The sequence below is a fragment of the Delphinapterus leucas genome, chromosome 3, assembly GCF_059928025.1.
Source record: "Delphinapterus leucas isolate spDelLeu-1000000601 "Yukka" chromosome 3, BTC_Dleu_Yukka2, whole genome shotgun sequence".
NCBI lineage: Eukaryota > Metazoa > Chordata > Mammalia > Artiodactyla > Monodontidae > Delphinapterus > Delphinapterus leucas.
This window is the reverse complement of record NC_143131.1, coordinates 147,085,866-147,100,422: the sequence shown is the minus strand read 5'-3', so window position 1 is coordinate 147,100,422 and position 14,557 is coordinate 147,085,866. Positions and strand designations below refer to the sequence as shown.

Here is a 14,557-nt window from a genome sequence, read left to right as displayed (position 1 = left end):
CTCAGGGTTCTATAGACATTTTGCAAATTGTCTCCTCAAGGCTGGCAATGATTTGTATCCCTTACCTCCACTCCCCAACTGTGTCGGCAACTGTGATTTTTAAAACTGAGTCCTGAAGAGACTTTCTTAACAAGCCAAAGTTGTATTTGTTTTTTTAAACAGGAAAATTATGTTAATATAAAACGGATAAAAACAGACAAAAATCAAAACACACAACACGCAAGAGCACAACACACAGGACCAGTGCAAACCCTTCCCCACCCATTCCCCCCAGGTTTTGAAATCTTTATTACAGATCTCCAAAGATTAGACTGTATTGGAGAGGTCACAGTATTGAATCAGAAAAAGAGACATTTTTAAAAAGGTCTGTACACAGGTAGTGGGGTGGGGCGGGGGACGTACACTTCTTCACTCCAACATCAAATACACAATGCAGAAGGGTTTCAGTGATGAGCACAAATTTCTAGAACACTACCACGTATGCTAGTCCCCGGCCCACTTTTTAAAGTTGCTTTCAAAAAGGATTAAAAGTGCACAGACACTTTCATAAGGCACAGACAAATTGTTGTACAAGTCATCTCACTAGGGACTTGGGAAAGACGGTGAGAAAATTAAATACCGAGAGATGCCGGGAGGACACGTGTTCCTGAGCCGGAGTCCTTCTGCCAGAACCGGGTCAGAGACAGGATTGAGCAGCGGAAGGTGACTGCCTCTCATTCGCCAAGAGTTTGCACAACCCTATTCTGGAACTGACTGGGGGTTCTCTGTCGACTTGGGGATTGATTGCCAGCCACCAGTCCCAAGGCCTGAAAGTAGCAGGTAGCTACCTCCCTGTGTCTCCCTGGCAAGACCTGAAGGCGATTATCGGTCGGTGGGGCTCTTGAGGGTTCTGTCCAAGGCCATTTCGGCAGCAACTCAGTGACTACGAGATGCCCGGCATTCCTAATTCAGAGAAGGCTTTCTGAAGTGTGCAGGGGGCTCTGGGTCTGGAAAGCAGTTGTGTACTCACTAAGATAGACCCCCGAGGCAACAGAATGGCCAGGAAAGCCCATGGACTCTGCCCCAAATGTCTCATAATATCACTCCCTCTGACATTAGAGCTGGGGTCCTGTCCTCTCAGCTCCGTCCTCCCAGCACCCCACGCCTGGTGGGCACTCAGCAAATGTCTGTTGAATGACTTTGCGTGCATGTATACATGGTGTTTTACCAAACCCTGAAGACTCAACCTGATTTCTGATTTACTCAGTAAATCTTTAACGAGTAACTACTAAGTGCTACCACAGGACCCAGCACTAGATGGGTCAAATACAAGTTTACAAATCTGCCCACCTCCTGCTCTGGACTGCGAGCTCCCTGCAGGCCTTGTCTTTAGACCCGGTTCCCATCCCTTTGTCCAGAACACAGGCCACGCTGACCAGTGGTTGTCGGATGACTGAAAAAGCATTGCTGTACTTAGGGGAGCAGCTGCCCTGGGTAGCTAAATCCCAGAAGACTCCCAGTTCTGAGAATGGGCTAGAAAAAGGAGTTTGTCTTGACTTGGAAACAGCTCAATTTCTCTGGTGGTTCAGAATGAACAGGCACCAGACCACAACAAAGGGGGCATCCTCTGGTCTTCCTGTCCTCGCGCTGGGGGCCATACTTAGGGGTTGGTGGTCATGAGGCCCAGGAAGGTGGTGGGACAAGTGTCTCCCCAAAGTTGCCTCTGATGGGCACCCCCATGTAACAGGAGGAGGCTTGGGTTGGACCCAAGCTCACACGTGGCTCAGCTCTGCCGGGAGAAGGTGGGCAGTAGGCAGATAAGCCTGAAAGGAAGGACACTTGTGCTCCCAGGGTTCCGGGCGGCACAGGGGCCGCATTCTGGGGCCGGAACCCTCACACAGGGGCGGGTGCCCAGCTCTCTCCAGGCGCTGACCAGGTGAGCTTCAAGGAAGAAAACTCAAGCAGTCTCGAGCTTTCTGGGCTCGGGGCCAAGCAGCAGAGAGCGTGGGTTTTGGCATCACGCGCTCCTGGGTTTGAAGCCCAGTCCTGTCACCTCCTGCTTCACTTCCAGCACCTTAGTTCTCTTACCTGCCAACTGGAGATAATATCGTATTTCACTGATTCTAGGAGCACAGCTTCTCCACTTATGTCGGAGTAAAATGAATCGAATAGCTGTGGCACCTTATAGTTGAAATCGGCAGTGTTTTTCCCTTATGGGTACATAGAATGGTGTGTTTTGTCATCAGTGGTGTCTTTGATACGACTCAATATGGTACTAAGACCTCCCTCACAGGATTGACATGGGGATGCACCTCTCCAGCCCAGTGCCGGGCACACAGTGATGCCAAATAAAGGAGAGTGGTTCCCTTCCTTCTTCCTCCTGCCCCCTCTCCAGACAGAACCTAGAGGGCGGTGTGGGCAGCTCCTCTGCAGCGCTGAAGAAATCAGTTTAGAGCATCAGGAAATGTCTGGTTTTTAGAAGATAAACACACCCTTAATTCCTCTTGGAAACAGGGAGGCTATTTATAGCAGCTGCAGAGCATGTTAAACAGGCCACCAGCTCCTTTCTTCCCAGGTAATAGGTCACCAGGCACATGGTCTGGTCCACCCTGGGTCCAGGCCCTCGATCCCTGGATTCCTGGCAGTGGTTGCACTGACCCTGGCTGGAACCCGAGGGGACAAGAGAGAGGAGCTGGCTCCCCCAGGCCGCCGAGACCACCGGGGCTTGTGACTATGGCTCAATCCAGTCAGTGGAGCTGCTGCCTGGAGAACCACGGTCCTGTGGGTGACTAGCCCTCTCACATGGGGCCTGTGCGTGGCCTTGCCCACACCCAGCACGTGGGGGAAATGGAAGGCTCCAGCGGACCAAATTCAGCTGGGTGCCGAGCGCCGCCTAGGTTTGCAAACTCTTATCTTGGCAAATGCTGGGGTGCCAGTCACTCCCCTAAAGATTCTGCTGCAAAATTAAAACCTGGGCATGTTTCCCAAGTTCATAAGGGAAAAAGAACTAATCAGGGATCCTTGAAGGGGCAAGAGGAGGGTTTCTGAAGTTGAGATCAGGTCGGAATACCAGGCAGAAGAGAAGCAGATGGTCCAAGACCTGGAGCATCACAAGGGCAAGGACTGACTGGCCTTATGGGCCTTGATCTGACGAGGGGGACCCCAGACACGCAACCAACACTTGTTACATGAAGGCAAAAACTCTGAATGTCCTCCCTTCCCTGCTTCCCTCAACAGAGGAACAGATTAAGAATTGGACTAAAAACAATACCTGCTCTTTGCAAGGTGTCTTGGGCCTTTTAAAATGTGCCAGTCCTGCCAAGAGCTCTGGAGTGAGCAGGTAGCAGGCTTCCTCTTGGACAGATCGGGAACTGAGAAACAGAGAGGCCCAGGGACCTCCCTAAAGGTACAGCACAAGACAGGGCAGAGGTGGGGCCCAGAAGGGAATTGCAGGCCTCCCAGCCCATCAGCTCAGGTGTGGTCCGGGAGTCTGCAGAGATGGGCCCAGGCAGGGGGGAGGGGGGAGGGGAGGGGGAGGAGGGGGTTGGGGCAGGGCCAGGGTCCCAGGAAGTGCCCAGCAAATAACCCTGGGGAGGGGGATAGTCCCAGTGTCAGCATTTTCAGCGAGTGTCTCAGTTCCTAGTTAACACCCTAATGAACAGTTAACATCTTAGTAATCACCAGGGGGAGATAAGCTGAGAATCAGGACAAAGACTGGTTGCAAAGCCCTGCTTCCTTCCCCTACTTGGCCAGCAGGTCATCCTGGTGATGCCCACAGCCGTTGGCAAATGCCAGGCCCCGTATTTCAGCAGGAAATATGGAGAGCTTCGGAGTGACCCTTTCCAACCCCAGGTGGCTCACCGGCATCTAGGATTCTTTCCCCCTGCCCCAGGAAAAGGGAACCTGTTGCTTGTCTTCTCCTTGGAGACGGTGAGGATGCTACAGACTAAAAGCATATAGGGATGGAGTCAAGGGGTGGTGTGCTTGTAATTAGGCTGTCTGGGGCTGAAGGGGTGACAAGGCTTCTGGAGAAGACACCGCCCAGAGCTCTGGCCCCAGCACCCAGTCAAAACTCCTCTCCAAGACTGAGTTAGAAACTGAAAAAGCAAATTGTTCTCTTATGTTCTCCGCCCAACTACTCCCCAAGGAGTTGCCGCTTCGGAGCTGTAAACAATGAGCTATTTTTTCCTCGCCTTAGAAAATCTGAGTGTCCCTTTTCTATACCACCTGAGGGAGTTCTGTTTAGGTGCAGGCTTTGTACATTCAAAACCAGCTGACGTCACAGCCCTGTAAAGTGAACAACTTCTAGTCACGCTACCGTCTGGGCTCCGGATTGCACATTCCTTAGTGTTAAATAACCTCCTAGAGCCAGGATCCCTGGATAAATACCTACACGTTCTCTCTAGGTCATTCTCACACACTTGCCCTCTCTGGACTGTCTCCCTCCCTCCCCTCCCCCTCTCTCACACACACTCAACCCAACCCCAGCAAAAGGCATTGCACACAGGACGCCATATCTCAGCTGAGAGGTCACCGGGGGACAGGGCAGTCTGCCAGGCAGTTCCTGAGCTCGCTCTTGGGACGGCCTTTTGGGGGCAAAGCACTTTCGAGCCAGAAGCAACCCTCACTTGGACTGAGACCCCCGGGGGCCTCGTGTCCACGAGTGTCACGCCTTGCCCACCACTGGAGAGCGGCAGGCAAGATAGCTGCTGCCCTTGGACTCCCCGGCGGCCATGGTGGTTGCCCGGCCCGGGGTGGGGGTGGGCTTCAGAAAGGTGACCTTGCTCTGGTCAAGGCCGTCGGCGGGCCAGGCTACGGCCTGTAGATCTTAATGACGTCCTTGATGGGCCGCCGGCAGATGGGGCAGGAGGCCCGGGCCTGCCTCTTGAGCCGCAGGCCGCAGCCGTGGCACAGGCACATGTGTCCACACGTGTAGATGACTGTGTCCACTTCGCCATCAAAGCACACCGCGCACTCGCTGTTCTTGCTGCCCGCCAGCTCCGGTGGGGAGAACACGGGGGACACTGGTGGGCTCAGTGGGGAGCTGGGGGCCGTCACTGCAGAAAGGGAGAACAGGCAGACCTTAATCCGTGGTTCTCAGGTGGGCTCTGCTGGGGCAATCCCAAGAAGGCAGGGCTTCTATGGCAGAATCCATGGGGGGACAACTTTGGGAGACACCAGTTTTGGTTATTCTCCTGGGTTTTGCCCCCTTTCCTACGCTCCTACCCCCAAGCATCAAGCACCATTATCACCCTCTGGGATGCCATATCCAGATGTTTCTCCTCCCTACAGCTGAAGAAGGAAAGGATGCGGGGGAAAGGCAGCCACCTTATTTAGCCCCAGGAAGGGCTGGTACAGCCACCAGGGCGAGCCCCTGTCTCCCTGCACCCTCCACTCCCCCATCCCTGAAGGTTTGCCCTTCCTTACCCAGGGATGATTCAGATGCTGAGGAGGACTGGTTGACACTGAAGGCCATGTCGGAATCGCTATCGTCCTGGGAGCCACTGAGGGATCCTGATGGGGATGTGGTTGCAGGGCTGGACTGCAGGGTGCCTGAGACCAAAGAGACTCCATCAGGGGCAGTGGGAGGTGGGCTCTGCTCTGCTAGTCCCTGGCTCTCCACTGCTTTGCACCTTCACGTCCTCATGTATCTAATGGGAGGACAAGAGCTACCTCACAGGGTTCTGCTAAGAACTGATGGAATCGTACATGTGTGATAGACATCTGGTCTTTGCTGCCTAGCCTCCATTCTTGTTCATTTCAGAAACAGCACTGGAATTTTGTTTGAGGCACTACTTCACCCTCACACACACGATCTAGGCCAGGCCAATAAGAACTTCCACCCTTGGTCTCAGTGGTGGTTCAAACAAGGCCTGCAAGGCCAAATTCTGTGACTTTTACTAGAACTACTAGGAAAGAAGGGGCCCATTCCATTGGGAGGTGAGCCTGGTGCTGTAGGGCCTGCCTGAGAGTCAAGCCAACACAGAGGAAAGTACAGCTTTCAGGTGGAATCCTGATGACATCCTTTCAACACCTAGATCCAGCTGTTCCTGAATCCATCCAATATACTCCCAGACTTCTGAGGCATGTGTGTACCCCCCCAAATTCCTTTTTTGCTTAGGGCACTGTGAGTGGGGTTTCGTTACTTGCAACTACAAGACTCCCAACTAGTGTTCAACATGGATGGGTCTTCTTCCCTGAACTCACTGTTGGTTCAGATAATGATGGGTTATCTCTGATGTGAAGAGACATGCCCCTTCCCTTACCCTACTTGAGGATGGATGGACAGATTACAGAACCAGGGTTGCTGTCAGACGGGGATCAGGAGGGCAAGTCCCTGGCCTCTAAAAGCAGTCACTTCCTTTCTAGCTTCTCCTGCCTTCTCTTCCTGACCACTCAAAGGCTCATCGTGGTTCTTCTGGAGGTGCTGGGGAGGGGGAGAGAATGACTCTAGGCTTAGTTCTTGCAAAGCCCCAGTGGGAACTTGGACAACTCATCTCAGGCTGAAATGATGACTATTGTCTGATGGTCCCTTAAAAAAACAAAAAACAAAAAACAAAACAAAAAAAACCCCAAACCAACCAAATTACAACCACCACTACCCTGTTCCTCCTCTGTCCTCAGTCAAATAGCAACAGTCACTGTCGTGACTATTGCTACTTATTAAACATGCTGCATGTGGCAGGCACCTGCTTAAAAGCATTACATGCACCTCATCATTTCGTCCTCACAACAACCCCACGATGCACGCCATCACTCCCTTTCTACACTGAAGGGAACTGAGGCTCAGGGATTCTCTGATTTGCCCAGCATCTTCATGGCTGACCAGCCACGTGACTGGGAGTTATTTAATCTCCCTGTGCTTCAATTTTCAGGAGGATAAAACTGAATGAGGTGACATATGAAATGTTCATCGTTTCTGTTATCGTTTGGACTTTACTTCTTGAAACACGAACATGGAGCTGTGCTCTCTGGGAACCTTCCCTGAGCACCAGCCCCGCTCCACCAAGCTGGCGAGAAGAGAAGCCCCTCTGCTGTAGCGAACACCACACCGTGCAAATCTCCATTTGGGTGTCTGTGAGGACGTGAGGGCGCTCCACGGTCTGTGTCCTCTCCTCTGCCGTGCCCCATCCCACGAGCTCAGGGCCTGGCCCACAGCTGGAGGAGGGTGCTGCGTGTCTATTTGTGGCGTGAATGAAGGCAAGACTCAATCTCAAAACGGGATGGTTCAAGCCTGCGTTCCACTTTCTGTGGACGGTGTTATTCTCATTTTCCTATTTTAAATGTAGTTGTATTTTCTTTTTCTCCTACACTTAATATACATTACATATGTAAAAATATTTATAATAAATCATAATAATGGAAATAAAAATTGCACAGACAATTTACCTGCCAGGCTCTGACACCAGCGGGTACTTGGGTTGGTGTGGACAAAGTGTGGTCCAGGGAGCTGCGACAAAGGCATCCCCGGGGCACTGGTTAGAAATGCATCTTCTCAGGACCCACCCCCACTGAATGGGAAACTCTAGGTGGAGGCCAGGTGGTTCTGATGCGCGCTCAAGTTTAGGGGACCACCGGCTGGCCTTCAGCAGTGGCTCCGGCTACCTATCCAGTGGCGCCAGGATTCCCGGGGTGAGCCCCGCAAAAGCGCGGTCGGGGGACTCACCGAGGAGGCGCAGCTGGCCTGCGGCGCCGCCGCTCACGGCGAAGAAGGCCCAGAGCGCTTGCGTGGTGTCGACGCACAGCAGGCGGTCGCGCGGGCGCCCATTGACGCCCAGGAGCACGTCGCCGCCGGGCCGCAGAGTGAAGCTGAGCGCGTCGCCTCCGCTCGGCACGGGCCCGGCGCGCGCCACCACCCAGTACTCTTTGCGGTCGAGCAGCGCGTAGGGGTCGGTGGGCAGCTCGGCGGCCCGGAGCCCGCCCGGGTCGCATGACGTGATGCCGAAGGCCAGCGCACCGGGCGCCGCCAGCCCCGGGCGGCCCACCTCCACGAAGAGGCTCTCGCCGGGCCGCAGCGGGCGCTCGGAGAAGACAAGCGTGCGACCGCCGTCAGGCCGCGGCGCGCAGGCCACCTTGCGGTCGAGCGACAGGCTCACGTCGGGCCCGCGCGTCGCGTGGAAGCGCAGGTCGGCTTCTAGCAGCGCCGGCGACGACGAGGGCCGCGGGCGTTCGCGGGGCCCGCACGGGATGGCGGCGGCCGCGTGGTCGGCGAGCGGCGGGCCTGGGGCGCGGCCCAGAGCCAGGTGGCCCAGCTTGGCCACAACCTGGTTGTTCTCCAGCTCGTTGTTGTCGAAGTTAGCGGCGTCGTGGCTGCTGGGCGGCAGGCACGCGCTGAAGCGGGCCTGGCCGAGGCGCGCGGGTGTCAGCGTGTCGGCGAACCCGCTCTCTGCGCGGGGAGGGCAGAAGAAGGGCAGTGAGGGCGCAGCCGGCCAGGAGCCCCCGCCTTGCCCTCCCCACGCCCCCACCCCCACCTGAGCCCTCCCTTTCTTCTTCTGATTCCTTCGTGAGGTTATTTAAGATCCTCAGGTGCACAGAATTGGATCAAGCATCATCCCGAGTGCACCTGACTATTCTTATCTTTGGGACGGGCAGATGAGGCCCTTCCTCCCTTTTTCCTCCCTCCTTCTCGTACTCCCATCCCTCCATCCTTTCCTCTCCCTCTTTTCTGTCTTCTCGTCTCCCTTTTTTTCTTTCCCCCTTCTTCCTTCCTCCCACCCCCCTCAGAGGTTTTCATACTTTTGAAGATTTTTTTTCTTTTAATTGGTGTTAGTTTCTGCTTCATAATAAAGTGAATCAGCTACACATACACATATTTAAAGGGCATTTAAAAATCATTATTGTCTGCTTCCCCAACTAGAACATAAGCTCCAAGGGAAAGAGCAAACCCTTGGGTTTGTGGCCTTACTGTGTGACAGGTTATTTTAAGCTCCTTTTCACAGGTTCTCATTTAGTCCTCATACAACCTGTGAGGTGTGTACTGTTATCACCCACCATTTGGTAAAGAAGGGAGCTGAGGCACAAAGGGGCTAGGGAGCACGACCAAGGTTGCACAGCAATTAAGTGGCAAAGTCAGGACTCGAACCCGGGGCTGTCTGGTTCCATGCTGCTTCTGAAAGAAGGCGGGGCATGGGCCTGTCCTCACTGCTGTGTCTGCAGCAGGGAGCACAGTGCCTGGGTGCTACCCCACCTTTGAATGTGTAAGGTTTCTGCAAGAAATGGCCTCATTGTATAGGACAGGAAACTAAGGGGGAGTGTTTTAAAAGTCACAGTCATGAAAATATTTTTGAATAATTTTTAGTAACATGAAAAAATGCTCTTGATCTATATTAAGTAAAAAAGCAAATAAAAATAGTGTTTGTCATCCAGCTCTTCATACTTTGGTATCAACAGATTACTTGTTGACTGTCCCTATCTAGAATGTGAGTCCCTGGAGGGCCGTGTCTGTGACAGTCTGTTCACCACCAAGTTTCAGGGCTTAGCAGAGTGCTTGGCAGATAGCCTTCATTATTATGTAGTTTACTGGATGAATAAATGAATGAGGTCTCTAGCAGAGACTGACTGCCTCTCTGAATAACAAAGATATCAGGGAAAGAAAGTATTTTGAAGTTGTTTTTGTGATCAAAATTTTCTTGTTAACCAAAGCAAGTAAAGGAAGCAAGAAAAAGTGTTACTCAGACTTTTTAAACCAAACCACTCTAGCTAAGATTTTGTTACCATTCTGTAATTTATATCATGGGGAAAAAAATATTTCTTCCTCTTTAGTTTTCCAAATATAAAATTAAATCATAATAACAAACATGGTTTTGCAAAAAACATGCCCTAACCCCTGGTGAGAGCCTCATATGTTACTCCCTACCCCTGCTCCACACAGGGCAGTTTGCAAACTGGCCATCCAAGTTCTGATGCTGGCTCACAGACCTGTCTGGTTGGCCTACTGGTGTTTGGGTTTTTTTTTTTTCTTTTTTTTAACTTTTTATTAAAAAAAACCCAAACATACAAATAGTATAATGAATGCTGTTTACCCAGATTCAACAATTACCATTCATGGCCAATCTTGTTTCACTGACGCCCCCATCAGTTCTCCCTCCTATATTATTTTGAAGCAAATCCTAGACATGCCATTTTATCTCAAAAAATTTCAGTATGTCTCTCTAAAATTTAAAGACTTCTTGTCATACTGTGTGTGAGAATATGCTTTTTTCCCAGTTTCTTTGAATGAAGGTCCAAATAAAGCCCACTCATTGTCACTGGCCTCTTTTAAGCTATGGTTGCCTCTTCTTTTTTCCCCTTCCAGGGGTTTGTTGAATAAATCACCCCTTGGTCTTTCAAAATATTTTTTGGACTAGTGGCCAGTACTTAAGAGTCAGGAGATTCACTTTACACTGGATTTATAGCCTCTCTTGGAAAATCAGGTCTAGTGACACAGGACCTGAATTCTCACCTGTCATCAATGGGTTACAGCTTGCCCTTTTGCTGAGGTTGTTTGCTCTCCTTCCCCATGGCCCTGAGCTGGCCCCTTCACCCATCTCAACTACTTGCTTGGGATCTGTGGACATTTGAATTTGTCTTGCGTTAGTGGATGCTTCCCCATAACCTGAGGGAAGAAGTAGGATTTCAGTTTGGTCCTTTTAAAAAGTATGTATGTGTGCATGTGTCTGTATGTATCTGTCTATAATACTATATGTGTATAGGAAATCAAGTTCTGGAGAGACAACAAAATGTTAATGGTCATTATCTCTCAGGTGGGTGAGGTTATGAGGGATTTTCTTCAGATTTTTCTGTATTTTCCAACTTTTCTACAGTAAACATATACACTGCAAAGTTTTATCATCAAAAACCCCAAAATTTTGAAAAATCAAGTTTTCAATTAATATTTAACAATGAGGGGAAAATGCCCGTGATATAATATTAAATGAACAGCTGAGGATACAAAACCGAATATATGATTTGATTCTAATTATGTGGGAAATATATGCATGGGATACAGAGGAAAGACATAGGAAGGAAATACATAGAAATTTGAGGGTGGTTATCTCTGGGTGGAAATTTGCTTCTTTATGGTTTTCAGATTTTCTCATTTTTCGCTAATGAACATGCACTGATTTTGTAATCAGAAAAAAAACATGCATAAAAGCAGACTAAAACAAGCACTTTTTTTGAAAAGGCATTTTAGACAAGTGGATGTTTCTGGGAGCCTCTTGGCGTAATGCATTTTCCCAGGGCTCGCTGCCCTACTACAGTCATCCTGCGAGGCCAAGCCTAAAGGCATTAGCCATGGCTTGCCCTGGGCCTCTGCTCTTGCCAACACACTCTGCTTCGGTCCCCCACCCCCAAAGCTTTTCCTCCCGGCCCCTAACAGCTCCACGTAAGAGCCTGTCCTTCAGTATAGCATCCTAATTGAGAGCGTGGCTTGGAGATGGGTACACTTAGGTTCGAGTCTTGGCTTCAGCCCTTCTTGGCTATGTGACTTTAGGTAAGTCACTTTACCTCTTGAAGTCTCAGCTTCCTCAGCTTAAATATCGTATATGAACGCATATATGTGGAACCTAGAAAAATGGTACAGATGAACTGGTTTGCAGGGCAGAAATTGAGACACAGCTGTAGAGGACAAACGTATGGACACCAAGCAGGGGAAGGGGTGGGGGCGGGGGCGGTGGTGGTGGTGTGATGAATTGGGAGATGGGGATTGACATGTATACACTAATATGTATAAAATAGATAACTAATAACCTGCTGTATAAAAAAAATAAAATAAAATTTTTTTAAAAAATGGAATAATGATGATACCTGCCCCCCACACTCCCACCCATGTTGTTATAGAGATTAAATTAGATGCTTTTATAAAGAGTCTAGCACAGGGGTCTCAACCCCTGGGCCACGGACCCGCTATCAGTCCCCATGGCCTGTTAGGAACCAGGCCGCACAGCAGGAGGTGAGCAGAGGGCAAGCGAGCGAAGCTTCATCTGTATTTACAGCCGCTCCCCATTGCTCACATTACCGCCTGAGCTCTGCCTCCCGTCAGATCAGCGGCGGCATTAGATTCTCATAGGAGCGCCAACCCTACTGTGAACTGCACATGCGAGGATTTAGGTTGCACGCTCCTTGTGAGAATCTAATGCCTGATGATCTGAGGTGGAGCCAAGGCGGTGATGCAAGAGCTGGGGAGCGACTGCAAACACACATTATCATTAGCAGAGAGGTTTGACTACACAGAGACCATAATCAATCAATGCACTTGAATCATCCGGAAACCATCCCCCCACCACCCGGTCCGTGGAAAAACTGTCTTCCACGAAACCAGTCCCTGGTGCCAAAAAGGTTGGGGACCGGTGGTCTAGCACAGAGCATGGCACAAAGTGCTCAAAACACGGTAATTATCATTATTCCTTAAACGTCTATTAACAAAATGTATAGAGCACTTGCCATGTGCCAAGCACTGTGCTGGGCACTGGCTGAAGAGGAGAACAAGCAGGCATGGCCTCTGGGTCCATGGAGCTCTCATTGCAGTGGGAGAGACAGATTTTAATGAAGCAACTGACAGAAAACTAACTCTTCTTCCAAACTGTGATGACTGCCACCAAGAGCTGCCGTCTCACGATGCTCTGAAAGACGGGCACATTCCAGTGGGGAACTCAGACTCCGAGAGGCAAGGTGAGTTACTCCAAGTCACACAGCCAGGAAGTGATAGAACTGGGATTCTCTGTGTATGTCAAAGGGGGACTTGGTCAGAAGTGGGGCCTGAGAGTGGGTCAGAACAGCCCAGTCTCTGATCACGGAGCTATGACACGAAGGCTGAGGGAGTGGTGGCGGGGAGGTAGAGAGTAAGCATTTCAGGCAGAGGGAACAGCATGTGTGAAGTCTCTGAGGCGGTGAAAGCTATGTTTTTGAGGCTGGTGTTACAGAGTATGTGACAGCACTTAACCCGGGACCTGGCAAACAGTAGCCCCTTGGAAAAGCTTGGGTCTCCTTCCTTTATATAAGGAGCTTTGTCCCTATCAGGCATTGTCCCTGAGTGAGACAGGCCCAAGATAGCAGAGTGCTGGCCTAGGCCCGACCCTTCAGAATCCACCTCTCAAAGCTTCTCTATGGAGAATCAGCCAGCTGGCTACAGGCAGAAATCCAGCCACATCAAGAGGCCATCAAGGAAGCTTATCAGAACTTCCTGGCTCTAACCTGTGACTCGTCTCCAAATCCACTCCCTGGACCTGATGAAAGTATACACAACCATTTACTTGAGCACCTACCAGAAGCACCTCCCTGCACTCATTACCCTTATCAATCCTTACCACTATCCCATGCGGCTCTGCAAAATGGGCATATTTCATAGTGGGGAAACACCGAAGCTTTGAGAGATGAAGTGAGTTATTCAAGGTCACACAGCCAGCGGTGACAGAAATGGGATTCCATCTCAGGCTACGCAACTCCAAAGCCGGGCTCCTTATGACAAGCAACGCTGCCTCCAAAATTCAGCTGTCCTTGTTCAACTCTTACAGCTGCCCAGCATGGGGACTCAGCCTCAGGCCAAGTGGAGTTGTGGTCCCCAGGGACCTAATATCTCTGAGAGGAAGGGTCCAACAAGTACCCCCCCACCCCCCGCCATGATCATCCACCAAGCACCATCATGCAGCAGCAGTCCGACGCCAGGCGCGCGGAGGCTGGAATGGCTGGGATGGGTGCCCTGACCTCCCACTCTCCCTGGGCCACCTCCAGGGCCTGCCTCTGGCCTGGGATGGAGCTCAGTTCTTCCCTTTCTTTCTCTTCCCTGGCTCTCTCAGGTCAACTATGTCTGGGCCTGGAGGTAAAGCAGAATTTATGCCCCAGGAGAAACCATCTGTGTGTGAAGATGAAAATGAAGACTGGAAGAACTGGAGACAGAGGGGACCATCCATCAGTCACTTCCGTGTCTCAGAAGGACTGCTTTGGGCCGTGTCCTGGAGGCAGAAGTGACAGGACATGCTGACGGAATGATTGCCGGGGGAGGAAAAGAGGAGTCCAGCATGACCCCGGAGGTTTTGGCTGAGGCACCACGTGGGTGGTGCCATCCACAGACAACAGGGATGGCTGTGTGAACGTGTTCCATGTGGGAAGCCTCTCGGACGCCAGAAGGAGATGTGAGTAGGCGGAGGGAACTCTGGAGTTCAGGGGAGGTGTCAGGGCTGGGAATATGAATTTGGGAGCCAACAGCTTAGAGATGGAACTCAAGGCCCAGCGACAGGCTCATATCATCTGGAGAAAGAGGGTAGATGGGAGAAATGGCCTTGCCTCATTTGTTTGTTAAATTCTACAGCTGTTTAGGCACTTATCTATGTGCATGTTGTAGTATATGATTTAAAAGTAAGAAGGAGGGCTTCCCTGGTGGCGCAGTGGTTAAGAATCCACCTGCCAATGCAGGGAACACGGATTCGAGCCCTGGTCTGGGAAGATCGCACATGCCCCGGAGCAACTAAGCCCGTGCGCCACAACTACTGAGCCTGTGCTCTAGAGCCCGTGAGCCACAACTACTGAGCCCACGTGCCACAACTACTGAAGCCCACGTGCCTGGAGCCCATGCTCTGCAACAAGAGAAGCCACGACAATG

At 51.2% G+C, this 14,557-nt stretch overlaps 1 protein-coding gene across 1 annotated transcript in view; it reads right to left on the bottom strand.

Moving 5' to 3' along the window:
- Positions 1 to 3,516: 3,516 nt before the first annotated feature.
- NEURL1B (neuralized E3 ubiquitin protein ligase 1B) overlaps positions 3,517 to 14,557 on the bottom strand; it is a 38,174-nt gene continuing 27,133 nt past the window's right edge. The window contains exons 3-5 of the mRNA XM_022595105.2: positions 7,646 to 8,365; positions 5,407 to 5,532; positions 3,517 to 5,036 (exon numbers count right to left, since the gene is read on the bottom strand). Of these exons, the coding sequence (XP_022450813.1) occupies positions 4,792 to 5,036; positions 5,407 to 5,532; positions 7,646 to 8,365 (1,091 nt within the window). The 3' untranslated portion in view covers positions 3,517 to 4,791. The remainder of the gene's footprint in view (positions 5,037 to 5,406; positions 5,533 to 7,645; positions 8,366 to 14,557) is intronic.